Here is a 26,659-nt window from a genome sequence, read left to right on the forward strand (position 1 = left end):
TGGTATGTAATATACAAGATTTAGTTCTGAAAGAGTGATTTGTATCAGCAACATAATCAGAAGATATTTTAAGATTTGTGTTTTCAGTATTCTTATTTGCTTACATTGTCAAAATTGACTACCATAATGATGCCATTGCTACCTCTATTTTGTTTTCTAGCCAAAGATTGATTTATGGGGCTACACAAAATTCTTCCAATTCTTCCAATTTGGTTGGGGATTGTATACATTTTTCTGATACTAGAGCAAGACATAGATTACTATATTTGGTAACTCTAAAACCAACTCAGGATTTCAGGTGGGTCTGAAGATTTAATTACAAAGGCATACTATTTTTTAATTAAACCTGAGAAATAATCCTTTCTCATTTGTCATATTATTATGGTTTGATAACAAATGTTTGATACTCCAAAATAAAAAAATGAAAACTAATAACATTTCCAAGATTTCCAGAACTGAAGAGAGAGAAAAGATGGGGAGAGGGGAACTATTTAAAAGGATGGTAATAAAAACTTAGATAATGTGGGAGGTGACTCCACTGTAATTCGTGGGTCATTATTTGTAATATTTTTAATACCACAAGTAATTTTTCTTTATTATGTGTATTATACTGCCTAGATAACTTGACAGATAAATGCTGGATTTAAAACTTGCTTTTAAAATCTTCCATAGTTTTAATTTTCCCGTTTTTAAATAATATTATTGGACATATTTACATAACTTCAACAACATATTGGAATGAAAACGATTTCAATATTACACTGTGAACTCAAGTGTTAGAATTTGCCGCTCTTGAGGTTCAGAAGAGTTATTGATGCTAACTATGGTAGGCATTTTGGGCAGAAATTTTTATTTGGGTACTTAAGAGAAATTGACATTTTGGAGTAATTCCTATTTAAAAGTGGCTAGTTAATTTTTCTTTTGAACAAAAGGCTGAAATGGAATTATTACTGCAAATATTTAAAGAGGTCATTAAAAATTAAAATACATTGTTAAAATTATTCAAGTTCTATTCCATATGTTCCTCAGATATTGCCAGTTTATTTTACTAAACAACCTGGAGTTCCAACATCACATTAAAATTAAGGAACATCTTGAAGTGTCCAGCATCCCAGTTTGATTATAATGCAAATAATTCTATTTGTAATTTCCCAATCAGAAGGATTAGAAGTTATGCACAATATCTGTAGAAATCTGAAACATAATTTGCATCATATCAAGGGTTTTTACTTTATCTAACGATACCAAAACATTTCTTTCATGTTTTATCAGTATAGGCAGCTGTGAAATCCCCCCCCCCGGTTCTATCCAGCTCGCCGAACCGGTAGCGCTGGCGGTGGGAGGCTCTGCCCACCCACCAGGACATCATTACGTCCCGTTTTTTAACCATCTGCGCATGCACAGAAGGTTCTGCGCATGCGCAGAAGAGGCACTCCTGCGGGTAGTATGTGTGTGTTCCCACGCGGGAGCGCACCCAAACTGATAGCAAAGGTAAGTAGATTTCACCGCTGAGTATAGGGTTCTAACATGTTAACTAAAAGTCTAAATATTATCTCATGGTTGACAGCTTTTCAGAAAAAAATTGGGCTGGATGAATTACTGAGAGAGAACTACTTTCTGCAATTTTTTGTAAAAAAAAATATTAAGATATTAACATCTCATGTGTGGCATAGTATACATAGACATGCAAAAATTCAATAATAGCCTATAGTGTGCTAGGCAAAAATGAAAATGCTATCCACATGTATTTATGCATTTATACTCAATGGCCAAGACTCAAAATTTTTCACTTGAAGTATAAAATAATTGTTATACAACACATGAAATTTGGTTAATATTTTGGAAACTGGTCATTTTTATAATAAGCTCAATACTATTCCAATTAAGGTATTTTCCCTGAAAATGGTCAGCTGAAGCCCTTCAAGATTTTAAAGGCAGCTGAAAACATGTTATAATCCACAATGTAACAAGATAGAGAAGATACATACACAAACAATACTCAAATGGCCTATTCTGATTTGTATATTTCCTGATGTAGTTGCTAATTGCAAGAATGCCTTACACCTGCAGAAATAATTGCTTAGAGCTTATTTTCATTACCAAACCTACATCTAGAGTGCATATTAATACACTGCATACAACTCCTAGTTGATGTGATGCAGACAAATATACAGGTACTCAACTTACGACCACAACTGAATGCAAAATTTCTGTTGCTAAGTGAGACATTTGTTAATTGAGTTTTGCCCCATTTTACAATCTTTCTTGCCACAATTGTTAAGTGAATCACTGTACTTGTTAAGTAATTAACACAGTTGTTAAGTCAATCTGGCTTCTCTATTGATTTTGCAAAATGTGATCACATGACTCCAGGACACTGCAGTTATCATAAATACGAGTCAGTTGACAAGTGTCTGGATTTTGATCATGTGACCATGGGGATTGCACAATGGTCGTCAGTGTAACAAACAGTCATAAGTCACTTTTCTCAGTGCCGCTGTAACTTGGAAATGAACTATTGTAAGTCGAGAATTACCTGTATATGTAAGCTAGCCTTAGATCGGAGATGCTAAATGTTGATAAGGATGGGGAAAAAGTGCGCAATGGTTATGCAAAGTGACTACAGTGTACCCAGTGACTGGTACTATGCTTATTAATGAAGGTGTAGACTTAATTATAAATGAAATAACTAATAGGTACACCAAAAAGGAGAAACTGATATTACTTAGGTTGTTGTATATGCATACAAAACTGGGAATTCAAAGGTCTTATGTTACTTTCCAGTGGATTCTGAAATTGCCAGAACCAGAGATGAATTCTGAGGGAAAACTTACAACATTGTAAATAAATGTGATCCAGGAGGAAAAAAAATATCCTGCTATATGGCACAAATGGATGGATGGGAATATGAAAACAGAGCACAGGAAAATGACTGAACCACTCAGTGACTGAAGAATGAGCAAAAACAGTGATATCTGTTTTAAAAAGGATATTTGTTTCCAATATGGTTTGTGCATAAGTCTGTTAGAATGAAATTCTGGCTTCAGATCCAGTCTGGATCATCTAAGAATCACACAGGTCGAGTTGCTTGAAGCAGAGATGAAGGTTATTTCAATAACATAACAGATAATCTCAACAACTGAAGATAGGCTACAAAATAGAGTTAGTTACCTTTATACATTTTCTTTATACCTTTCCTTGTAATCATTGTTCCATTATTACAAATACTTTGTTTTAAGTGAATTATATTAAATGTGAGATTATTATTTTTTCTATGAAGACAGTTCACTTTTGATTAACACATTCGTCATATGCTTCCTGATGACATAAATCTATAGTATACTTGAAAAGGACCGAAATACAATTCTTAGCTCTGCATTTATACACGCACCATCCAATATTATCTGGCAATGCTGGCAGAAAACATTTATTCACAAAAAGCATCATGCTTTCTCATAAATATGCTGCTTTGTGTACTTCCATTCTGCTTCCAGAAAGTGAGGAATCTGAGGAACTCATTATGACATCACTCAGTTGTATTCATTGCATTGCCTGTACTATTTCCACCACTTTGTTGATCTGATATAAATAATTATATTTATTTATACATGTAAATGTTTAATTATTTTGTTGACTTGTAGAATTCTGCTCAGAGTCTAATAAAAAAAAACAAAAAAACAAAAAACAATCTACTTGTTTTGGCATATGCCATCTTTTGGGAGTACCAAGGGTCATATCTGTATTTTAAAATAAAATTTCAAATGTTAATGTTGACAAGCTGGTGCCGTGTGTTCTCAATTTCAGCAACTTTAAGATGTGTGAATTTCAACTCCTAGAATTCTCCAGTGAGAAATACTGTGTTGGTGGAACCAGAATAATTTATTTTGAATTAAAATTAAAACATTAAAGAATTAATCCAACAACCCATGACTCTCCATATATTTCATATTATCTACATTCGTTCTCATTCGATAACAGTTTTTAAGACTGGAGGTAACATTAGACTTAAAATGCAATAAACAAATGGCTATAACTAAATAACCATCCTGAGATTTCGGGAGATCATATATAGTTCAGATTACAGATAGAACCTCAGATTACACATTTATGCTACAAAACTGTGAGCTAACTTCTCTGGTCTCTTTTTCTTTTTTTGCTAACTCTTAGTGTAAAAGTATTTGTATTTAGACTTAACATGCCCACTTAGTGAGCCATAAAGGTGTGATTCACAGCAACAGTGGTAACCACATAAAAAATTGAAAATCAACATCTCTCCCCAACACTACTCCTAGCTCCCTAAAACAATATCCTTCAGTACCTAAGCAATATCAATCACTGGGCTCCAGCCTCATCCTGCTGCAAAGCCTAGGAGAAAAGCCACCTTTTAGTATCCCATTAGTATCCTATGACTATCACTAAGTGTTGTATCTTATGATTCTTGTTGAATATATTTTATTTTTTTATGTACACCAAGAGTGTATGCACCAAAGACAAATTCCTTGTGTGTCCAGTCACACTTGGCCAATAAAGAATTATGTTCTGCTCTGCTCTGCTCTGCTCTGTTCTGCTCTGCTCTGCTCTACTCTGGTGTTCCAAAATATTAGAAAGGCTGGAGTCCATTTTTTTTTGCCCACCATGAAGTATCACCAATTGTTGTGACTAGGGGATGGGTGAATACATTTCCAGAGGTAATTGTCAACCATTGATTGATAACCCTAATCCATTTAGCTGGGGAAAAAAGCCCAAGACAGATGAAATAAGCAAACCTAATTAACTGATGCACAAAACTTATGGATGGCCAAAAACATTTTGGCTAGCACAAAAAGAATAAGGATCCTCCTAAGTCTTGCACTTCTGCAACTCTTATACCAGATGCAACCAAGGTCTCAAATCTAATTATTTCACTATAGCTAGGAAAGTTAACAACTGAATAATTATGGATTTGTTAAACAAGAGCTATGCATTCATTCTTCCTGGGGATATTACTTAAATAATATGCCTCTGCCTTGCCTTCAGCCAATAACCAATTCCAGCCCCACTTGGCTTTTGGGGTTAATCCATGTCATTAATGGGCACAAATGACACTTACTTGCAAAAAAAAAAAAGAGATAAACCTGAAAACCGAGCAACTCTGAAAGAGGTTCATATTTTTTTAAAAAATGTTTATGCTAACATCTCTGCTTTACAAAGGAAAACTCAAAAGCAAAACTAATAAAAACTTATTCTAATAAAAAACAGCTTTCTGAAATGAAGCCCATATGGACATAGTGCTTATCTTAAAATGAATTTACAATTCTTAAGATGTAATTTTCTTAATATTTGCACAACCTTATTGCACAAGATATTTTTATAAAAAGGAAAGTCGTTCTTTAACAGGTGCTTGTTATAGTTTACAAAAGTAAAATTTCCAACTATTAGGACTGTTAACACAAAACGGGTTACAACCTGAAAAATACAGATAGTCTTCGACTTACAGCAGTTCACTTAGTGATCGTTGAAAGTTACAAAGGCACTGAAAAAAGTGACTTATGACCATTTTTCAGTCACTACCTTTGTAGCATCCCCAATGATCATGTGACCAAAATTCAGGGGCTTGGCAACTGGTTCATGCTCATGACGGTTGCAACCTTTTGACAAGCAAAGTCAATGGGGAAACCAGATTCACCTAACAACCATGTTACTATTTTAACGGCTGCAGTGATTCACTTAACAACGGTGGCAAGAAAGATCGTAAGATGGGGCAAAACTCACTTAGCAGTTGTCTCACTTAGCCACATAAATTTTGGGCTCAATTATAGTAAGGCAAGGACTACCTGTAAGGTTCTGTTTAAAAGATTTCCTGGAGTAACTTTCGTAACTTATGATCTTGGACTCCAGGACACTGCTACCGTCATAAGTACGAAACAGTTGTCAAGTGCCTTAATTTTGGTCACATAATCATGGTAAATAATAATAATGAGGAGAAGAAGAAGAAGGAGAAGGAGAAGGAGAAGGAGAAGGAGAAGGAGAAGAAGAAGAAGAAGAAGAAGAAGAAGAAGAAGAAGAAGAAGAAGAAGAAGAAGAAGAAGAAGAAGAAGAAGAAGCAGCTTATTGGTTAAGAATAAATAAGGCTGCCCACAAAAAGTACAGCTTCATCTAGTCCAGGGCTCCATATTCCCTCCTTGCAAAAGTAACAGTTTCTGGTGTCACTGCCGCTTTAAATCCAAACGGAGGGCGGGGCCTGAGAAATTAAGCGGACTATTTTAATCTCTTGGGGCCCCGTCATCCGTTTGGGTTCTTTCCCACCAATCGTGTTGCTGCGTGAAAGGGAGCATAGGAGCCCGTCAAGTTGTTTTTCTCTCGTGGGTAGCCTTTCCCAAATGCCTGATTCATTCGATTTCTTGACGAAGCAAAAAGAAAAATCAGGCAATATGCCGAACAGCCCTGAGTTGAACTCCTGCGCGGAACAGAATGAAAGGACCCCCGCGCCAAATTCAAGTAGAGGAAGCTGAAAAGGCGCTGGAGCGGTTGCGGTCGAGTCGGTTGGAAGGGAAGGCAGCCCTGCCTGGCGGTGAGGACTTCTGCCCTATGGGGGAATCGGAGTCCCCTAAATTATTAGGGGCCCAAATATCCGCAAGGTTTTGGGTTTTTTTTTTTTGCTTCCCCCCCACCCCGAAGCATCTTAAACTAATCAAAGAGCACTTTTAGACTGCCAATCAAGGGAGTTTTATGTCGACCTAAATCCGATTGAATTGAACACTTCGGATTCAGATTCTTTATATAGATATAGATATAGATATCATATCCAGTAGTAGAAGTAGTTTTTGGACTCTTCAATTGTTTGGCATATGCTGGATAGGCAGTTTTGAAAACATCTAAAATGCCTTATTGCAACTTTTGTGTTTTGAACATAGGCATCTTTATTATTGAGCTGGTAGAGATGCAATATTACACACCTATGTTCAGGCAGTCCTCGACTTACAACAGTTCTTTTACGGACTGTTCAAAATTACAGCGGCACTGAAAAAAGTGACTTATGGTCGTTTTTCACACTTAAGGACCGTTGCAACATCCCCATGGTCATGTGATTAGAATTCAGATGATTGGCAATGGGTTCATACTTATGACCATTGCAGCATCCTGGGGTCGTGTGATCCCCTTTTTGCGACCTTTTGAGAAGCAAAGTCAATGGGGAAGCCAGATTCACTTAACAACCGTGTTACTAACTTATCAACTGCAGTGATTGACTTAACAACTGCGGCAAGAAAAGTTGTAAAATGGGGCAAAACTCACTTAACAACAGAAATTTTGGCCTCAATTGTGATCGTAAATCAAGGACTACCTGTATATTCCAACTGCATTTACTCATAGACAAGAGTCTGTGTGGGTTGAAACCTAAATACTCCAAGAAATTTGTGGGTTTTGTCTAGCGCAGATAGTTAACTGTTGGGATACAGTTTTTGCCAAATGTTTTTTTGAAAAGATATGCTTATCAACTCCCCATATATATTCTACACGGCTTCAAAGCAAATATTAATTGCTCCTGCATAATATGGGAGATCTAATAATGAAGTCATTGGGACTTAATTTGTGATATTGCTATATTGTACATGATCCATTTATATAGAAATGATCCATTTCTACTTGTTAAATTACACATTGTTCAGTTGATTGAATAGTAATTGCTTTTCCTACTCCTAGCTGTTGGGTTATATTAAAGGGGCTTTATAAAGCAGGCATATATTTTGAACTGTGGAATAATGGAAGAAATGTTTATTTTATAGGGTGGAGGTGAATTTACTTGGAATCTATAGGGAAATTAGCTGAAATGTACATCAGGTCAATTATTCTTGAAGGTTTTAAGTCTTATGCTCAGAGGACAGAAGTTAATGATTTTGACCCTCTATTCAATGCTATTACCGGCTTAAACGGAAGTGGCAAATCAAATATCCTGGACTCCATCTGTTTTTTATTGGGAATCACCAATCTGTCACAGGTAAGTGTGTATATCTTAGATATTGGCTACCTTTAAAAAATTCTGCTCTTAGCATGTTTAATGTTGACTCTTGGACTAGCTCTAAAGTATATTTTCTTCTTAAAATTCCATATAAATCCTGATAATGTGTTAAACATTTATCTTTATTTGCAAGAGAATGATAATTTAACATGCCAAATTCATTTGATAAAAGTATAAACATTGTGGAAAAATTCTTTTACATTTTGGCTGTGGGCCTTTTCACAAATAATTTTTATAAACAAAATATTTTGAGAAGGACAGACTCCGATAATCTTTTAAAATAAATTTTGCCTATACCATATCCCTTAAAATGGGTTTATCTTGTCTCTTAAGTGAACTGAATTGTAGATTGGAATGATGGGTTGACAATACATATAAAATGTACAAAAGGTTTATACAGGAGCATAATATTTGTTTTAAATAGAATCAGTAAATTTATTTTGTGATGCAATCCTATAACCCAAGCATCCCTATCTGTTTATCTTACTGGTATCATTTTGTCTTAAAAATTAATTTTAGGTGAGAGCTTCCAACTTGCAAGATCTTGTTTACAAAAATGGGCAGGCTGGAATTACTAAGGCTTCTGTTTCTATCACTTTCGATAATTTTGATAAGAAGCAGAGTCCACTAGGATTTGAGAATCATGACGAGATAACAGTCACAAGACAGGTGAGCTAATGTGATATCTTAAGTCCTTGTGTGATGTCTATTAAGTATTTTAAAAAAAATTGGTGCAAGTAGAAAAACTAAAACTTTGCATCTTGATTTTTTTCCGGAATAGTTTAGAAGGGAGGTCATTTTTAAAACAGTGTATGTTAAATGGTCAATTTGTTTGAGATGACAGGTCACACACTAATAGTCCTTTGTCATTCATTTTCTAGGTGGTGATTGGAGGTAGAAATAAATACTTAATCAATGGTGTCAATGCAAACAATACCAGAGTACAAGATCTCTTCTGCTCTGTTGGATTGAATGTCAATAATCCTCATTTTCTTATTATGCAGGTAAAGTATGTATGTTCATAACCTTTTTTATTGTATTGTCCTTCTAGATTGTAAATTTGTGATGCTTTTTATCATTTGATATGCTTTTTCTCTGTTTTTAAACTCATCTTTCCTTGTCAAAACCTAATTAGCTTTGGCTAACTCAGCCCAGAATTAAACATATGATCTTTTGTTCTTCTTCATAGTTAGTTGCATGCCTTTAAGCACGTCTGCATCTAATGATCTATGGATGGGCATGAATCTAGTGTCAAAAAGGATATTACAGGAATATCACTGATCGCCTTGTAAAATTATAGATGGGAAAACATAGTAACAAAGCTTTCCATGAGCTACTACCATACCCTTGTCCAGTTGTTTTGTTACAAATGTGCTGTGATAATTTTTGTCCCACTTTCCAGATACTCTTTCCAAGGGAGATATGCACCCTAATTCACTATATGTAGATTATAATAAGGCCTTTAAAATACTAAGATATTAATAGCTGGCTATTTTCCTTCTATCTTAGGGCCGAATTACCAAAGTACTCAATATGAAGCCCCCAGAGGTAAGCATGACACTGTATTTTCTATTGTGATTTTTATCTTTTAAACAGCTTGACCTGTGGTTGTATTATATATTTTTATTCTTGCTGTTCTAGATACTGGCTATGATTGAAGAAGCAGCTGGCACAAGGATGTATGAGTGTAAGAAACTAGCAGCACAAAAAACTATTGAGAAAAAAGAAGCAAAACTCAAAGAAATTTGCACGGTACCAGCATTATGGTTACTTGATCCTATATTTATACTAGTCCCCTTAAGAAAACAGAATTGCCATGGTTCAATTTGAGAATTGAAAAATTAAGTACATCTTGCTTTTCATTTACAGATTTTAGAGGAAGAAATCACACCCACCTTGCAAAAACTGAAAGAGGTATTTACAGTTTAAACTAAACAGAATTTACAATAAAACTCCATCTTTGATTAGATTTAGTCCTAAGAACTGATTGTATGCAGCATTATTGACCATTTGTCTAGTTAATAAAAAAAATAATTCGTTGTGTTCAAGCAACCTCAATCGATAATTGAAATAATAAATGAAATAATTTGATTCACTGCAATTAGACTTTGCATTTCATTTCTATTGCACCTATGGGCAAAATCCAAAAATATGCAAGTGGAAAAGTGTTTATGCAATAAAAATGTCCCTCTTTCCTTCTCCTATTTATCACCTGCTGGGCAACTGGAGGACCGCAAGAGAGAGAAGGAATCTCTCAGTTTCATTCATGCAGAACAGCTGTTCTGTCATACAGGTAGTCCTCGACTTAAAACAGTTTGTTTGGTGATCATTCAAAGTTGCAATGGCACTGAAAAATGTGACTTATGACAGTTACAACCTTTGCAGCATCCTCATGATCATGTGATCAAAATGCAGATGCTTGGCAACTGGTTCATATTTACAACTGTTGCTGTGTCCCAAGGTCGTCTGATCTTTTTCAGCCTTCTGACAAGCAAAGGCAATGGGGAAGCCAGATTCACTTAACGACCGGGTTACTAACTTATCAACTGCAGTGATTCACTTAGCAACTGTGCCAAGAAAGGTTGTAAAATGGAGCAAAACTCACTTAACAAATGTCTCACTTAACAACCAAAATTTTGAGTTTCAGTTGTGGTTGTCAGTTGAGGACTACCTGCATTCTAATGGAATATAGGCTGTCCCTGACTTATGACCACAGTTGAGCCCAAAATTTCGGTTGCTAAGCAAGACAGTTAAGTGAGTTTTGCTCCATTTTATGACTTTTCACGTTCCATTTGCTAAGTGAATTTTGATCATGTGATGATAGGGATGCTACAAGGGTCACGTGTGGTCAAATGTCACTTTTTTCAGTGCTGTTGTAACTTTGAACTGTCACTAAATGAACTATTGTAAATTGAGGACTATCTGTATATTCTGGTTTGTTGTAGCTGTCCGTGATGCATTATTTTATTTGCCTAACCAGGAACGATCCTCCTATTTGGAATACCAAAAAGTTGTGAGAGAGATAGAACATCTGAACCGTCTGTATGTGGCATATCAATTTACAATAGCTGAAGAAACCAAGGTACATTCTGCTGATGTGCTAAAGGAGATGGAAAGCAGCATTTCAAAACTGCAAGAAGAGATGACTGAAAATGAGAAGAAAGTGAAGGAACTCAGCAAAGAAATATCAGAGATGGAAAAGAAAAGGGATCAAGTAAGACCTATCCAGTTACTTTATTACAATATGCTAATACAAGTAGTAAAACTCATTTTTAGCCACTTTATTAAAATTATAAGCTGTCCATGTGTAAAGAATAAAACTTTGAAAGCTTTATTTGTTTGAAGAAATAATGTCTTATTAGAAATATTTAAATAATTAATTGAACAAGTAGAGGCTAGTAAAGTATTCAGGTTGACAGTATGTAACTCCAGTTATCTAGTCAGGAATCCCCAACCCATGAGCCGCAGCCCACTATTGGGCTGCGGCCGACTCGGAATCGGGCTGCACAAGCAGTGGGGGAGCATGCTCGCAAAGCACCATTTGTGTGAGTGGTGGGTACTTGCTCTTGTGCACAAAACTCCATTGAGCATGTGCAGCCATTTGCACAGAATCATTTACCCCCCCCCCCTTTGCAAGTCCACCAAGCTGGAAAGGTTGGGGATCACTGATCTAGATAACTGATTACAACAAAAAAGAAGAGCCTTTGTCTTGAAGTTGTTAGCACATTGTTAACCCACTTTTGAACACTAAACAGAGGTATAGCCAGGTCAGAAAGGCTCAAACTTTCTATAGTTCAGGGCACTAAACAAGCATGTTTAATGTCTGGATTCATGCAGTGCTTAACTCACAAACCGGCATAAAATACTGAATGGGCTACAATCTTAAAACATGTTAAGCCAATATCAAGAACAGGGGGCTTTGTATGATGTGTAAGGATAGACAATGTGCTTTTCTGTGTGCTCCACGGTTAGTTCCTGTCTAGATTTTGCTTGGTAAAGAATCCTTCAAGAATCTGACATTATTCTTCAGGGAAAGTTTTTAATATTGTTGGCTTTTGTTTCATTCCCTTTGTGTGTGTGTGTGTGTGTGTGTGTGTGTGTGTGTGTGTGTGTGTGTGTTTGTTAGTGAAATGCCTGAGGAAGATGGGTAGAGGTACTATTGCAAACATAAATCTGCTTCTATTAAAACAAATTATATTCGTAGGAATTTGGTGGTGCGCTCCATTCTCTAGAGGAAGGTCTTGCCGAGATTCAGAGAACTGATACCAAAGTACAAAGTACCCTTGCTATCAAAAAGCAAAATTTACAAAGTGAAGAGAAAAAGCGGAAAGAATTGGTTAAAGCCATGGAAGAGGTAAGCAATGGAAATGCTCTTAAAAATATGCACTATTTTCCCTCGTTTAATTATATTCATGATAAGCTTATGTTTGAAAATATATAATGTACTGTATACAAGTACTTCTACACTAGGATATCACAGTATTTTAAAAGTACATATAGTTCTCACTTAGTGACCACTTGTTCGGTGATCCTTCAAAGTTATGATGACACCGAAACAGGAGATTTTATGACTGGTCCTCGAAGATGTGGCCGTCACAGCGTCCCTATGATCAAGTGATTGCAATTCGGTTGCTTGGCAACCAGTGTTCATGTACAGCGGTTGCAGCATCCCAGGGTCATGTGATCACCGCTTACAACCTTCACAGTTGTTTTCAGACTAGCAAAGTGACTGGAAAAGCCGGCCTAGTCACATGACATTGTATTTAATGACTACAGCTGAAACTGATAACATAACTTGACACAGTCATGTGACGTTTTACTTTATGACCATATAAATAAACTATGAACACAGTGAGGCTTATTTCTGAATAAATATATGTAGATGTGATCTAAACTGCAGAAGAGCACCCAAAACAGCCCCAGAGTCAGGACTGGCCAGCCAAATTCATTATTCTCTTAAGGTCACAGTTGTTTTAATTGTCAACTTTCATTGGAACTTTATTGTGGGATAAAGTAGGATTGCATTTAGCTTTTCTTATTAATTTGTATATTTTTTTCCTTTTTAAATTGGCCTTTTAATCATACATTTATTTATTTATTTTTGTTTTAGGATTCTAAAGCTTTAGCCTTGAAGGAAAAAGAAGTCCAGAAGTTGAGAGATGCTTTGAGTGTTCTTCAGGAAGAAAACAATAAAGACACTGAGGCTCTGGCTGCAGCACAGCAGCATTTCAATGCAGTGTCAGCTGGCCTGTCCAGCAGTGAAGATGGGGAAGATGCTACTTTTGCCGGACAGATGATGACTTGCAAGAATGACATAAGCAAAGCAGAGACAGAAGCGAAACAAGTAAGTAATAAATGTGTGTCTCTGGGCAAATTGGGTGCACCGTACCATTAAATGCCACATACAGGTAGTCCTTGTCTTACGATTGTAATGGACCCCCAAAAATGTCCGTCATAAGTCATGACGGTAGTCAGTCACTTGGCAAGACTCAATTTTCTGACTTCTTTGCTGTGATCATTAAATGAATGTGGTTGTTGTTAATCAAACACAGGGGACATTAAGCAAATCTATTCCTATGGCCGTTTTTTGCTGGAAACTGGTAAAAAAGGTCAGAAATGGAAAAAACATTGTTAATTGTGGTCTCATGACCACCATATACTGCAATTGGCCATAAAAGTGAGAGAGTTGCAAGTGTCCATCGGAACTCTAGAACTGGGTTGTAAGTAGCTTTTGGGTGGAGAGGGTCTGTCATAACTTCAAATAGTTAAGGGAGGAATACCTGTATATCAAAAATAACTTAAAAGACTATTGTGAACTGTGGGATTTCAACTCATGAAGTCAGATAGTTGACTACAAAAGCAGTGATAAAAAGAGGTATCTGGAATAAGGAAAGAGTTGAAGAGGGTTTTTTTTGGTGTGTGTGTGTGATATATCCAATATATATTTTCTGTACCAAAGATGAGATCTTTTTTTTTCAACTTCTATTATGGGCTTTCTTGAATTTTAATTTGCTGCCACGGATTCTACACCTCTCCCCGAGTTCTATGAATGTGCTCCTAAATAGCTGAAGAGAACGCAAATATCATTTTTTGAAATGTTTTCTCTGACGTTACATCAGGACATTTGAGCCAATGGGTACTACTGTAAAGTATATTCTGCTCTGTCCATTGGTCAAACCCTAAAAGCATCCATTTTCTAAATGATCATTTTTAAAAAATTGCAACAGGAGAGATTCATATGGTGCCTATCAACCTTCCCTTGGCAATTGCATGTTAAGAACATTCTTTGCAATAGTCACTTTATCTGATTAAATATTAAAATTTGGCTTCATTCCTGATTCATTCCCTCTTGGCCAGATTGCTGTTAGATTTTAGCACTGAGGATTACAACTGGAGAAAGAAGTTGGCTGCCCAAGCCGTTGTATTGGAAATCGTTGTTTCCTTCCTGTGGAGTTGGGAAAACAGTAATATAAGATGTTTTGCACATCTTCCTATTTTTAGGATTAGGATATGACTCTTTTCTGCAGGCCTAGATTTGCTCATGTCTTACTTTCAACTGTTACAAGATATGTTTGCGTGAAATATTGTTTCCCTACCAGACTGGATAAACGTTTAGGCCCTGGGAGCAACCATTCCTGTTTCTGGGGAATCCTTCATAAAGGTATCTGTAGAGAGGGCAGAGCTGACATTTTCAGGCTCATTTTTATGTTTTAAGGGGTTTATGATTTTCCCGTTCTATTCTTTATGGTCAGGACCATTTTCCTTTGCCAGTTTTACCCATTTAAACTGTCAACATTCCCCTTCTCCGAAAAGATGTTTGGTGCATAAAGTCAGACGATTCACGATGTTACCTTTTTTTTAATGACTGTTTCTAGGAAAGTTAACTTCATTCCAAAGTAAAAGATCTGAATCAGAACTTCATGCTAAACATTTCGTTTTTTGAAGGCTCAGATGAAACTGAAACACGCGCAGCAAGAGCTAAAGACTAAACAGAGTGAGGTAAAAAAAATGGATGGTGGCTATAAGAAAGATCAAGAATCCTTTGAAGCAGCTAAAAAACAGAAAGAGAAACTTGAACGTGAAATGAAGAAACTCAACTATGAAGGTTTGTTTGCTCTCTCGAATGGAGGGCTTTGGTTTTACACATTGTACACACACGGATGGAGATTCAAGACGAATTGCTGCTTACTTGGAGGACAATAACTCCAGGCTCAATTTGAACATGTCCTGCACTAACAGTAGTAACAGGTAGTCCTCGGCTTACGACCACAATTGAGCCCCTAATTTCAGTTGTCAAGTGAGACATTTGTTAAGTGACTTTTGACCCATTTCAAGAGCTTTCTTGCCAGAGTTGTTAGGTGAATCACGGCAGTTGATAAGTTAGTAACCCAGTTGTTAAGTGAATCTGGCTTCCCCATTTGCTTTTGCATTTCGGAAGGTCGCAAAAGGTGATCACATGATCCCCAGGCCACTGCAGTGGTCATAAATACAAACCAGTTGCCAAGCAACCGAATGTTGATCAAGTGACGATGGGGATGCTGCAAAGGTTGTAACTGAACAATGGTCATCAGTCACATTTTTCAATGCCGTTGTAACTTTGAACGGTCACTAACCAAACTGTTGTAAGTCAAGGATTACCTGTACATAGATGTGATGTTGCATCTATATGAGCTAAAATATATGATGAATTAGTAACAGATGGTGCCCATTTTGCACATTTTATATTAGGTAGCTTCTATATCAGGTTATAGAATATAACCTTTGGTGTATTCGGGTCTTTTCCCGTGTAAGATTGAGAGTATCTTGGTGACGTTTCGACGAGGTCCCACTCGTCATCTTCAGGCTGGTGTCTTCGGCTTCGTGCTTGTGTGAGGAAAGCGTGATCGGAGCTGCCGTCTCTATAAATACTGGTGGGGAGGTGTGGGGTGCTGGCTTCGTTGCTGTGAGCAGGTTGGTTGCCTGTGTTGTTACATCTTGATTGGTTGATGGAGTTGATGTTTGCAGATCAGTCAGCTGTTTCGTAACATCCTGTGTGGGTGAGGTCCTTGATGTGTGCCCTTAGTCTTTTGTGTTTTAACGTCCTGGGTAATGGGCTATGTGTTAACATCCTGAGTTCTAGTGTTGTGATATCCTGAGTTTTTTGATGTGATATATATATATATATGATATATATTCTATATCAGGTTATGAAAGGGACGCGGTGGCTCAGTGGCTAAGACACTGAGCTTGTCGATCGAAAGGTCGGCAGTTCAGCGGTACAAATCCCTAGTGAGTAACGGGGTGAGCTCCCGTTACTTGTCCCAGCTTCTGCCAACCTAGCAGTTTGAAAGCACGTAAAAAATGCAAGTAGAAAAATAGGGACCCACCTTTTGTGGGAAGATAACAGCATTCTGTGCACCTTTGGCATTTAGTCATGCCGGCCACACGATCATGGAGACGTCTTCGGACAGCGCTGGCTCTTCGGCTTTGAAACGGAGATGAGCACCGTCCCCTAGAATCGGGAACGACTAGCACATATGTGCGAGGGGAACATTTACCTTTATATCAGGTTATAACTTTCTAACTAATCAGCTTCTTCTGAATCTTTAGAAATAAATACTCTGGATAATGTTATTTATTCATTGGCTGTTCCAGATAAAAAAGAAGAGCATCTTTTAGAAAAGCAAAAGGAGTTATCCCGTGTGGTAAATCGTTTGAGGGAATCCTATGAAAATTTCCTGGCCAGGTTCCCCAATCTACGCTTTGAATACAGGTGAAGCTACAGAACATTAAATTGTATCTCCTGTCCCCAGACAAGAATTATGTTAAAATGTTTTACAGTTGAACTTGGAAACTGGGAAGAAACATTCTATCTTGGTCAAGTGATTTCACAATATTACTTAGTAACAACAAAATGTGCATTGAAAGCATTAATACATTTTCACAAATTGATTTTAAGGAATCCAGAAGCAAGCTGGAATCCAGATCGTGTGAAAGGGCTGGTTGCATCTTTGATTACTGTGAAAGATGTTTCTACAGCAACAGCACTAGAAGTAGTGGCTGGTGGTCGACTTTATAATGTTGTGGTGGACACTGAGGTGAGTTTCTCAAAGATGTTATTAAACGTATCACTTCTGGTCTTTTCTCAATTGTTTAACAGCAAGCCAAACACAGATTTAATAGCAAAGAGGAGCTAGACTTGTATTCGTGAGAGTGTCTGAATGATATACTCGTAATTGCTTAAGCATATAATGATTCTGATAAATTAAAAAAGTAATGCATAAAATAATGCTTATTTCTTAATTGTATTATTTTTGAAAAGTTTTTTCAGTTTTATTTTTTATACACATAATATAAAATGCACATTTTCTTATACATAATTAATCATATATGTATATATCTTCTTTAAAAAAGCATTAAAATAAGACATTTTAATTACATTCGGAATTGCTCTTCTACCTTTTCTTCCCTCGTTTTGCAACAAACCTTCTTCTCCTTTCTTTCCTTCCCAACCTCCTCTCCTCTCCTACTTTCTCCTTCCTCCTCTCCTCCCTCCCTACTTCCCCTTCCTTCCCCCACCCCTCTCTTCTTTCTCCCTTCTGACCTTCTCTCCTACTCCTGTCCCCTGTCCTTCCTTCCTCTCCTTTTCCCTTTCTTCCTTTCCTCTCACTCCCTCTCCTCTTCCTACCCTCTCCTCCCCTCCCCTTTCTATCTTCTTTGTTACATAATATTCTTCTTGTTTGGTATCCGAGCAATTATTCAGAATTGTATTATTTTTGTAATGTTTAAGATCACCATTCAAACTATATTTTATAACTTGCATATAGTGTTTGTGTAGAGCATGGGTGTCAAACTTGTGGCGTCATGCCGTCATGTGATGTTTCGCAATGTTTTGCCCCTTCACGGAGTTGGGGTGGGCGTGGCCTGCACATGATGCATCTGGCCTGTGGGCTGCCAGTTTGACATACCTGGTGTAGACAGAGTTTGTGCATGTCAAAAATATACAGGTAATCCTCAATTTACAACAGTTCACTTAATGACTATTCAAAGTTACAATGGCACTGAAAAATGTGACTTATGACCGTTTTTCACACTTAGACCCTTGCAACATCCCCATGGTCACGTGATCAAAATTCAGATGCTTGGCAACTGGTTCATATTTCTGACAGTTGCAGTGTCCCGGAATCATGTGATCGCTTTTTGCGATCCATAAAACCAAGTCAGTGGGGAAGACAGATTCATTTAACAACCATATTATTAACTTTACAACTGCATTGATTCACTTAACAAATGTGGCAAGAAAGGTTGTAAAATAGGGCAAAATTCACTTAACAACTGATTCGCTTAGCAACAGAAATGTTGGGTCAAATTGTGATCATAAGTTGAGCACTACCTGTACAATGTATATAATATTGTATATAGTTATTAATAAGTTAGATGAATCCTAATGTTTTTAAAAAACTATATAGTTTTAACACTATATTTTTCTGAATAGTTTTTAATCCCAGAGCTATAATTGCACTCAACAATGAACTAAAGGGCCACCATCAGTGAGCTGTTGGACGGCATTACTTGGTCTGTTGTGTGGATGTTTGGGTGGTTTATGGGTGGGGAATTGTGGTGGGTGGGGGTATGTTTGGGGATTGTTATGTGTGTTGGACTTGGTTTTTGGGTGTTAAGAGAATTTCGTTGTATGGGTATACTGTGTATACACGTACAATGACAATAAAGTTGTTATTATTATTATTCGCAAAATGACAATATACACAGCAGACGAGATAACCATGCTGGCTTTCGTATCCCAAATCACTAGTCGAACACTTCCCAAGTGTTTAGGACTGCGTGACGGCCCCTGATCTCCGTTCCTTCCGCAAAGACCTGAAGACATGGCTTTTTAAGCAAATTGTCTGATTCTGTTTTGGGAGTTTTAATTAATTGTGGGATTTTAATTGAATCTTTTAATCTTATTTATTATTGCTGTTTTATTGTGATTTTACTGTTGTGAGCCGCCCCAAGTCCTTCGGGAGAAGGGCGGCATATAAATTTTAATAAAATAAATAAATAAATAATAATTATTATTATTATTATCAACATCATCATTATTATTATTTATTTTTATTACTGTAATAAATTTTACCTGCAGCTGCAGGTAAAATGAGTTAGTAAATATGTGAGCCATTTTTTTTAATTCTTCTCTTTAGGTTACTGGGAAAAAACTGTTAGAAAAAGGAGAACTGAAGCGTCGATATACTATTATTCCACTGAATAAAATTTCATCAAGATGTATTGGAAAAGAAACTATCAAAGTGGCCAAAACCTTGGTATATTTTCTTTTGTAGGGGTTTTGAACGTATTTCTATACTAGTTTTTTTTTAATTCTCTTTCTCAGCTTTCCACATGTTATGAACCCAGACAATTATTTTTAATATGTATTTTCTTGTTCTTTATTTTTCTTAATACATATCTCCATCAAAGTTTTTATTTTATTTTAATGATAATATTAAATTTAATATTTCAATTGCAGAGTGATTGTCTTGGCAACGGTAGCTTTGAGATTAAAATAGATGGGTTTCACTAACCCTTTCCAAAGAGTGTTCCCCAGATCCGTGGGGATCACAACTTCCAGAATTCCGAACGAGCAACTGAATGCTGGGAGTTGCAATTACCACTGAGCGCAAATGCCTTATTCTAGGGAGGGAACTTTTCCTTTTTCCCCTGGAATATCCTCATCCGTTTGTTACAAAAACATTGTAATTTTCCACAAATAAATATCCCAGAAGAGAAAATGGCTTGCAGGATTCTGAATATGAGGCATTCCAGGAGGCAAACAGACTTCCTTGATATCAAATTTCAATGCTGCGTTTTGTATATCCCCAATTACCACACCAGGATGCAGTCTGGCCTACGTTTATAAATAGCTTCCGCCTGACCAGCAGTAGACTATGATATAATGACCGTAAGCTGAAAAACAAATCTGTATACCAGTGTTTCTCAACCTTGGGTGCTGGACGATGTGTGGACTTCAACTCCCAGAATTCGCCAGCCAGCCAAGCTGGCTGGGGAATTCTAGGAGTTGAAGTCCACACATTGTCCAGCGGCCAAGGTTGAGAAACACTGCTCTATACAATTGTCTTATGTCATAGAATTTAGGAAAAATAAATCCTGAGTCAGGCCTTCTTTTCCTGAAGCTTATCCTTTCTCCATTTGTACTAGGTTGGTGATGACAATGTTAATGTGGCCCTTAGTCTGGTGGGCTACGATTCTGAAATCCAAAAGGCAATGGAGTATGTCTTTGGGCAGGCCTTGGTCTGCGATAACATGGATAATGCCAAGAGAGTCACCTTTGACAAAAGGATAATGACCAAAACAGTCACTCTAGGTGGAGACACGTTTGATCCTCAGGGCACACTGAGTGGAGGTACTGGCTAATTTTCTATTCTTTCCTACAATATACTTTAGACATGTCTCTGTTATATTTAAGGAAAACATCGAGTCTTTTCTTTTACTGCATTTATAACTGCATTTATCTGCTTGTCCAAAACCTACACGTGTAAATTCACCTGTGTAGCCAACCTATTACGCTACAGAGTGAGGCAGGGGTGAAATTCAAAATTTTTCCCTACTGGTTCTGTGGGCGTGGCTTGTTGAGCATGGCAGGGGAAGGATATTGCAAAATCTCTATTCCCTCCCCACTCCTGGAGGAAGGATATTGCAAAATCTCCATTCCCATCCCACTCTGGGGCCAGCCAGAGGTGATATTTGTCAGTTCTCTGAACTACTCAAAATTTCCGCTACCGGTTTTTCAGGACTTGTTTTTTTTTTTTTTTTTAATTTGATTTATATGCTGCCCTTCTCCGGAGACTCAGGGTGGCTTACAATGCGCTAAGCAATAGCCTTCATCCTTTTGTATATTTATACAAAGTCAGCTTATTGTCCCCACAACTGGGTCCTCAATTTACCTACCTTAGAAAGGATGGAAGGCTGAGTCAACCTTGAGCCTGGCGAGATTCGAACCTGCAGTAATTGCAGGCAGCTGGTCTTAATAACAGGGTGCTTTAGACCACTGTACTACCAAGACTCTGTTAGAACCTGCTGAATTTCACCCCTGGAGTGAGGGTCTTGGATAGATCGTCCCAAAGATGCTTTTTCAGGAGGCAACTGGACTTCCTTGTTTTTTTCTTCTGAAGACATTTCCTTCTCATCCAAGAAGCTTCTTCAGCTCTGGCAGGATAGTGGGGAATGGAAGGATTTATATTCCCCTTGCAGACAGCTGGTCATTTGCATCCTTTTAGAGGGCGGTGAAGCACTTGGAGGTTTATCTCTACAGACTTTTAGCTATACAATTTGGGATGAACACCCTTTGAATGGTGCTGGAGTAGGAATGGATTTCCAGAGGAAAAATTGCAGACTACAGGAACCAGGAGCACTACTCAGGGAACCCTGAGGACACAGATAACCCTCCAAGTGCTTCAACGACCCTCTAAAAGATGCAAATGACCAGCTGTCTGCAAGGGGAATATTAATCCTTCCATTCCCCACTATCCTTCAGAGCTGAAAAAGATTCTTGGATGAGAAGTGAAACATCTTCAAAAGAAAGTCCAGTTGCCTCCTGAAAAAGCACCTTTGGGACAACCATGACCTGGATGACTGAGAATCTCTACAGACTCTTGGATAGATCATTCTAGGATCTTCATAATCCACCAATACCATCCTGTATGTATCATGACAGTCAGCTGCTGTAGGAATTTATGTAGCCCAGGTATCAGATTCAATATTATGACATTTGTCTGGAATCCAAAGGATTTATGTGCAGAGGTTTGAACAAATAAGAAATACTCCAACTCATATTTGAACTAGTTTTCATGTATGCAACTCTATCTTTTGTAAACCAGGTGCACGGTCTCAGGCCGCTTCAGTTTTGTCCAAACTTCAAGAAATGAAAGAAGCACAAGACGAATTGAAAGCAAAAGAGGCTGAGCTACAGATGACGGGAAAAGAGATAGCAAGTCTACAGGTGACTCTTGAAAAGTACGCACTGACCAATTTATTTTACCCAGGATCTCTGGGAACAGGAAGATAGTTCAGTATGATTAGTTTATATAAATTAATACTTAAAAAAGGTGGATCTCTCCTAGACAAAAATCTGTAAAAACATTAAACTTAAAATTCGTATATAGGTAATCCTCAGGTTACATCACATGACTGTCCCGCTTAGCAACATCAGTTCTGGTAGTCATTAGGCAAAGACTGTACCGTTGGGCAAGGATCCCATGCCTCTCCTGCCTTTCCATGCTCGCCTCTGTTTCAACTCCCCCATTTCATCCCCATCTTTGCCTTTTTGGCTATCCCCTTACCCACCGCTGCCTGTCTCTGCCGCTCCTTGCTGGTTTTCACTGCCTTCTTCCTCGTGCTGTTGATGAAATGTGCCTGGACAAGGCAAGGTCTCATGAGGCATCTGTAATGCAGCAGATGGCCTTGCAAAGGGCCAGCATCAGCAGGAGGAGGAAGATGGTGAAGGCCAGCTAGGGGTGGCAGCAGAGTACAGGATAGCTAAATGGGCAGATATTGGGGTGGGTGGGAAGATAAGTGGGTAAGGGCTATCGAAGTATCTCCTGCACTCAAATGCAAATAGGCTGTTAAACATCTAATTTTGATGACGTGATTGCGGGGTCACTGCTATGGCTGTCATTTCAAGAACTGGCCATAACTAACTCATTGAGTGCTATAACTACCCTGTTTCCCCCCAATAAGACATCCCCTGATAATAAGCCCAATCGGGCTTTTGAGTGCATGGCAATAAGTCCAAGTGCTTATTTCAGGATTCAAAAAAATATAAGACAGGGTCTCATTTTCGGGGAAACACGGTATGCATAGTCATAAAACAAATAGTCATTAAGTGAGGACTATCAATAAAAGTTTTGAGAGCTAACAACTACGTGCACCCTTATCAAATAATACTTTTATGTATCTTCTTGATTATAAATCTGACAAAATTAAAGCATGCTGTACATGATTTTGGAACGTTGTGTTCATACTCAGAAAATAACGAACCATTTTTAAATGTATAAAAGCTTTGTTGGTGGAATATAAAAATGTTTTAAAATTATTACATCTGTTAAGGTATCATCAACTGAAGCAACAATGGGAAATGAAATCTGAAGAAGCTGACCTGTTACAAACCAAGTTACAACAAAGTACTTATCACAAGCATCAGGAAGAACTGGATACCCTGAAAAAAACCATTGGTGAGAAGAAAACAGTTATAAATACTACAAAAATGTTATTGTCTTGAATTGCAACCTATAGATGTTGCTCAGGAAGAAAAGTTGGCTTTGAATCAAACACTTCAAACATTTTAAGCAAATAAAATAATCTAAATAGAATTTAAGTACCACAAGCCCAAAATAGGAAAAAAGCCATAATTAAATTTTTTTTAAAGTATTAATGATGACATTGGATTATTATTTTAGATAGAATAGTAATATTTAATTTTTTTTCTAAATTTCATAAAGGGATATTTTGCTTTCTGCTGTGTAACTTTTCTGTTTAAAAGCTACGATCAAAACAATCTCTGTTTTTAGAGGAAAGTGAGGAGACGCTAAAGAAAACAAAAGAAGTGCAAAAAAAGGCTGAGGAAAAACTGAAGGTGCTGGAAAATAAAATGAAAAACGCTGAAGCAGAAAGGGAGAAAGAACTGAAGAATGCCCAGCAGAAACTGGACGGAGTCAAGAAAAAGGCTGATGCTTCCACCAAAAAGATGAAGGAAAAAGGACAGGTAAACAGTTGATAGCAATGCCACTATAAGGCCAGCCTAAAAAAGAAAAAGACTCAATTGGCAAATAGATTCTTTTTTTTTTAATCTGTATCCATGTTTAAGTTTCTGAAAGAATTTATGCTGAAGGACGAGCAGCTCTGGTACTTTGTGTCATCTCTTAAAATATAACAGAGTTGGAAGGGACCTTGGAGGTCTTATAGTCCAACCCTCTGCTTGAGCATTTCAGACCAGAGTGTTGAACTTGATTTCATTGAAGGCTGCATCAGGGTTGTGTTTGACCTTGGAGGGCCGGGGTGGGCTTGGCCAGCTCGACGTCACTCGTATCGGGGGCACCTGTGGTAGCCCAAGCGCTCTGCCAATGAAAATGGACTCCTGAGCTCCGTTTTCAGTTGCGACGGCCTCCTGCAACCTTTTGCCAGAGAAAACAGCTTGGGAGGGTTGCATGCAGCCCTCCCAAGCTCCATTTTCGTTGGCAGAGGCACTGTGGGCTGGTCCTTCCCTGTTTCCAGGGTGGCCCCACGGGCTACATCTAAGCACCCTACAGGACGGATCTGGCCCCCAGGTTTTGAATTTGATACTCCTGCCCTATACCATTTCAGACAAATGACTTTTAACCTCTTCCAGTGATGGAGCACCCACAACTTCTGGAGGCAAGTCATTCTACTGATTAATTGTTTTATAATATAACAGCTAAAGATTATGTAAATATTAAGGTATTAGTCTGAAGTCTTGGCTTCCAGCACTCTCATCTTTCCCCTCTCTCTTCCATTTTACCACTATTAAAACTGACTTGGTTGAGGATTTAGTTGCAATGATAACACACATATTAGTAGTTGTCATTACTTACAATGTAAGCTACAAAGAACCCTGTTGGATCAGAAGCTGCTTCATCGCTGGGTTGTGACTTGATCCCCTCTGCCTATTCCAGATATTTCTCCTTGAGATTAAATAGCTAGGGATAAATTTTTGTTTTTTTGAATCTTCCTAGAAAAAATATAACATCGTTGTGAATAAAGGAAAGAGAATCTTTCCTAGGTAGCTGTGGATGGAGGAGGGTAAATCTAATGCAATCCCCTACGTTTTTCATTTCAGAAGTGATTTGTGTCCTCCCTTGGACTGAAAAGGAGGGACTAGCCCAAGTCACACAGCTGATTTTGTGTCTAAGGCAGGACTAGATCTTCTATCTATTTTGTAGCTTGGTGCCTTAACCACTCCACCAAACTGACTCTTTCTATCTGTACTAGCAAAAGAAAAGTAGTTTATTTTACTTAGGATATATTCAGAATCTGGCCTGTTTCCTTACAAAATTTCCCCCCGAGTCTCACTTAACAGTTTGGATGGGCATATCTATTGTGGCTTCGTTAAGATTTCTTCTTGAATCCTAACCCTTATTCTTTAAACCTTACATTCATTTGTGCTTCTCTTCGCTGCCATGTGTAGACATCAACTCTGCATCTGATTGGGTGCTGCGGGCCCAGGACAAACAGCAACTCTGTGCTGCTCATTGGGAGACTCAGATAGCTATTTCTGCCTTCTAAGGCGTCATCAGTGAGCCACACCCTCTTCTCAAGCTTACGTAGGTAAAACCTGGCTAGAAAGAATATGCACATAAAAGCCTACGAAAAAGAAAAAGAAACATTGTACCTTTACAGGGAGGATACTTGAGAAGAGGGTGTGGCTCACTGATGACGCCTTACAAGGCAGAAATAGCTATCTAAGTCTCCCAATGAGCAGCACAGAGTTGCTGTTTGTCAGCAAGATACAAAAAGCCCAGAAACTTGTGAATGAGATTTCACAGAACCAGGGCTGCAGAACATCTTAGCTTACGTAGGTAAAACCTGGCTAGAAAGAATATGCACATAAAAGCCTACGAAAAAGAAAAAGAAACATTGTACCTTTACCGGGAGGATACTTGAGAAGAGGGTGTGGCTCACTGATGACACCTTAGAAGGCAGAAATAGCTATCTGAGTCTCCCAATGAGCAGCACAGAGTTGCTGTTTGTCAGCAAGATACAAAAAGCCCAGAAACTTGTGAATGAGATTTCACAGAACCAGGGCTGCAGAACATCTTAGCTTACGTAGCTTACATATATACATACATACATACATACATACATACATACATACATATATATGAAAAAATGCATACAGTACTATCTTTTTTTTCCTTGAAGGCAAAGCTACGTTCCTCTCATAGCGTTAAGCAAAATAGAAAACAGAAAATTCTAAATAACGGGTTGCCCTTGAATTAATGATAATTAATGGTATATAATGTAGCTTTGATCGTTCTACCTTGTTCAGCTCAAACAACAGATTTTGTAACTGATAAAGAAAATCAGTGGGGAACCATCAGAACTGCAGAAGTGATGATTTATGAACCAAATCTGTGATGTTCCTGAAATCAATCTTGGTACTCTCAGTTCACTTGGAGGAGTGCTAGGATGCATACATATGTATGAGTTGGGTTTCAGGGTATAAGCAGAATTTAGGAAACTGGCTTTTCTTGTCTTGTTTTGAACTGGTTATTAATGGCCAAGGGAAGCTTGAGATTTCTTAAAAGCTTATTTGGGATTCTTTGATGGTATCAACTCCCTTGATATCAGCTTGTTTTATCTTCTACATTATCTACAATCTGAACTTAATTCAGGTAAGGCTGACAAACAATGGATTTATACATTACACAAGGAGAAAATATATCTTAAAATTAAGCTTTGCATCCCTTTTAAGGAACTAGATATGGAAATGCAAATTTTGCATTAATGTTGTGATGACGATAATGAAGATGATGATGTCCTGTGCTGAGCACATTGGTCTACAAGCGTACCCCATAGTTTTCAGTTTACAGTTACAATCTCCCCATTCTTCCATTTAAGGCTGATGTTTTTCAGATCTTCCTGAAATGTTTGGTG

At 37.7% G+C, this 26,659-nt stretch overlaps 1 protein-coding gene and 1 long non-coding RNA gene across 3 annotated transcripts in view; both read left to right on the forward strand.

Annotated features, from left to right (window-relative positions):
• Window positions 1–160: 160 nt before the first annotated feature.
• On the forward strand, window positions 161–3,685 carry LOC117661579 (uncharacterized). The gene is made up of 3 exons (XR_004590060.3): window positions 161–298; window positions 1,273–1,491; window positions 2,785–3,685. It is a non-coding gene; the product is annotated as an uncharacterized LOC117661579 (long non-coding RNA).
• A 2,522-nt stretch (window positions 3,686–6,207) lies between these two features.
• Window positions 6,208–26,659, forward strand: part of SMC2 (structural maintenance of chromosomes 2) — a 29,158-nt gene continuing 8,706 nt past the window's right edge. The window contains exons 1-18 of one of the 2 annotated variants that reach the window (XM_034410575.3): window positions 6,208–6,550; window positions 7,764–7,975; window positions 8,516–8,665; window positions 8,878–9,000; window positions 9,506–9,544; window positions 9,638–9,748; window positions 9,866–9,910; window positions 10,977–11,210; window positions 12,201–12,350; window positions 13,107–13,340; window positions 14,942–15,101; window positions 16,631–16,748; window positions 16,935–17,073; window positions 19,177–19,296; window positions 20,189–20,393; window positions 21,868–22,003; window positions 23,096–23,220; window positions 23,557–23,750. In XM_034410575.3, the coding sequence (XP_034266466.1) occupies window positions 7,808–7,975; window positions 8,516–8,665; window positions 8,878–9,000; window positions 9,506–9,544; window positions 9,638–9,748; window positions 9,866–9,910; window positions 10,977–11,210; window positions 12,201–12,350; window positions 13,107–13,340; window positions 14,942–15,101; window positions 16,631–16,748; window positions 16,935–17,073; window positions 19,177–19,296; window positions 20,189–20,393; window positions 21,868–22,003; window positions 23,096–23,220; window positions 23,557–23,750 (2,451 nt within the window). In that variant the 5' untranslated portion in view covers window positions 6,208–6,550; window positions 7,764–7,807. The remainder of the gene's footprint in view (window positions 6,551–7,763; window positions 7,976–8,515; window positions 8,666–8,877; window positions 9,001–9,505; window positions 9,545–9,637; window positions 9,749–9,865; window positions 9,911–10,976; window positions 11,211–12,200; window positions 12,351–13,106; window positions 13,341–14,941; window positions 15,102–16,630; window positions 16,749–16,934; window positions 17,074–19,176; window positions 19,297–20,188; window positions 20,394–21,867; window positions 22,004–23,095; window positions 23,221–23,556; window positions 23,751–26,659) is intronic. The other variant, XM_034410576.3, reaches the window with a different exon arrangement.

The sequence above is a fragment of the Pantherophis guttatus genome, chromosome 2, assembly GCF_059756535.1.
Source record: "Pantherophis guttatus breed Tessera chromosome 2, ASM5975653v1, whole genome shotgun sequence".
Classification (NCBI taxonomy): Eukaryota; Metazoa; Chordata; class Lepidosauria; order Squamata; family Colubridae; genus Pantherophis; species Pantherophis guttatus.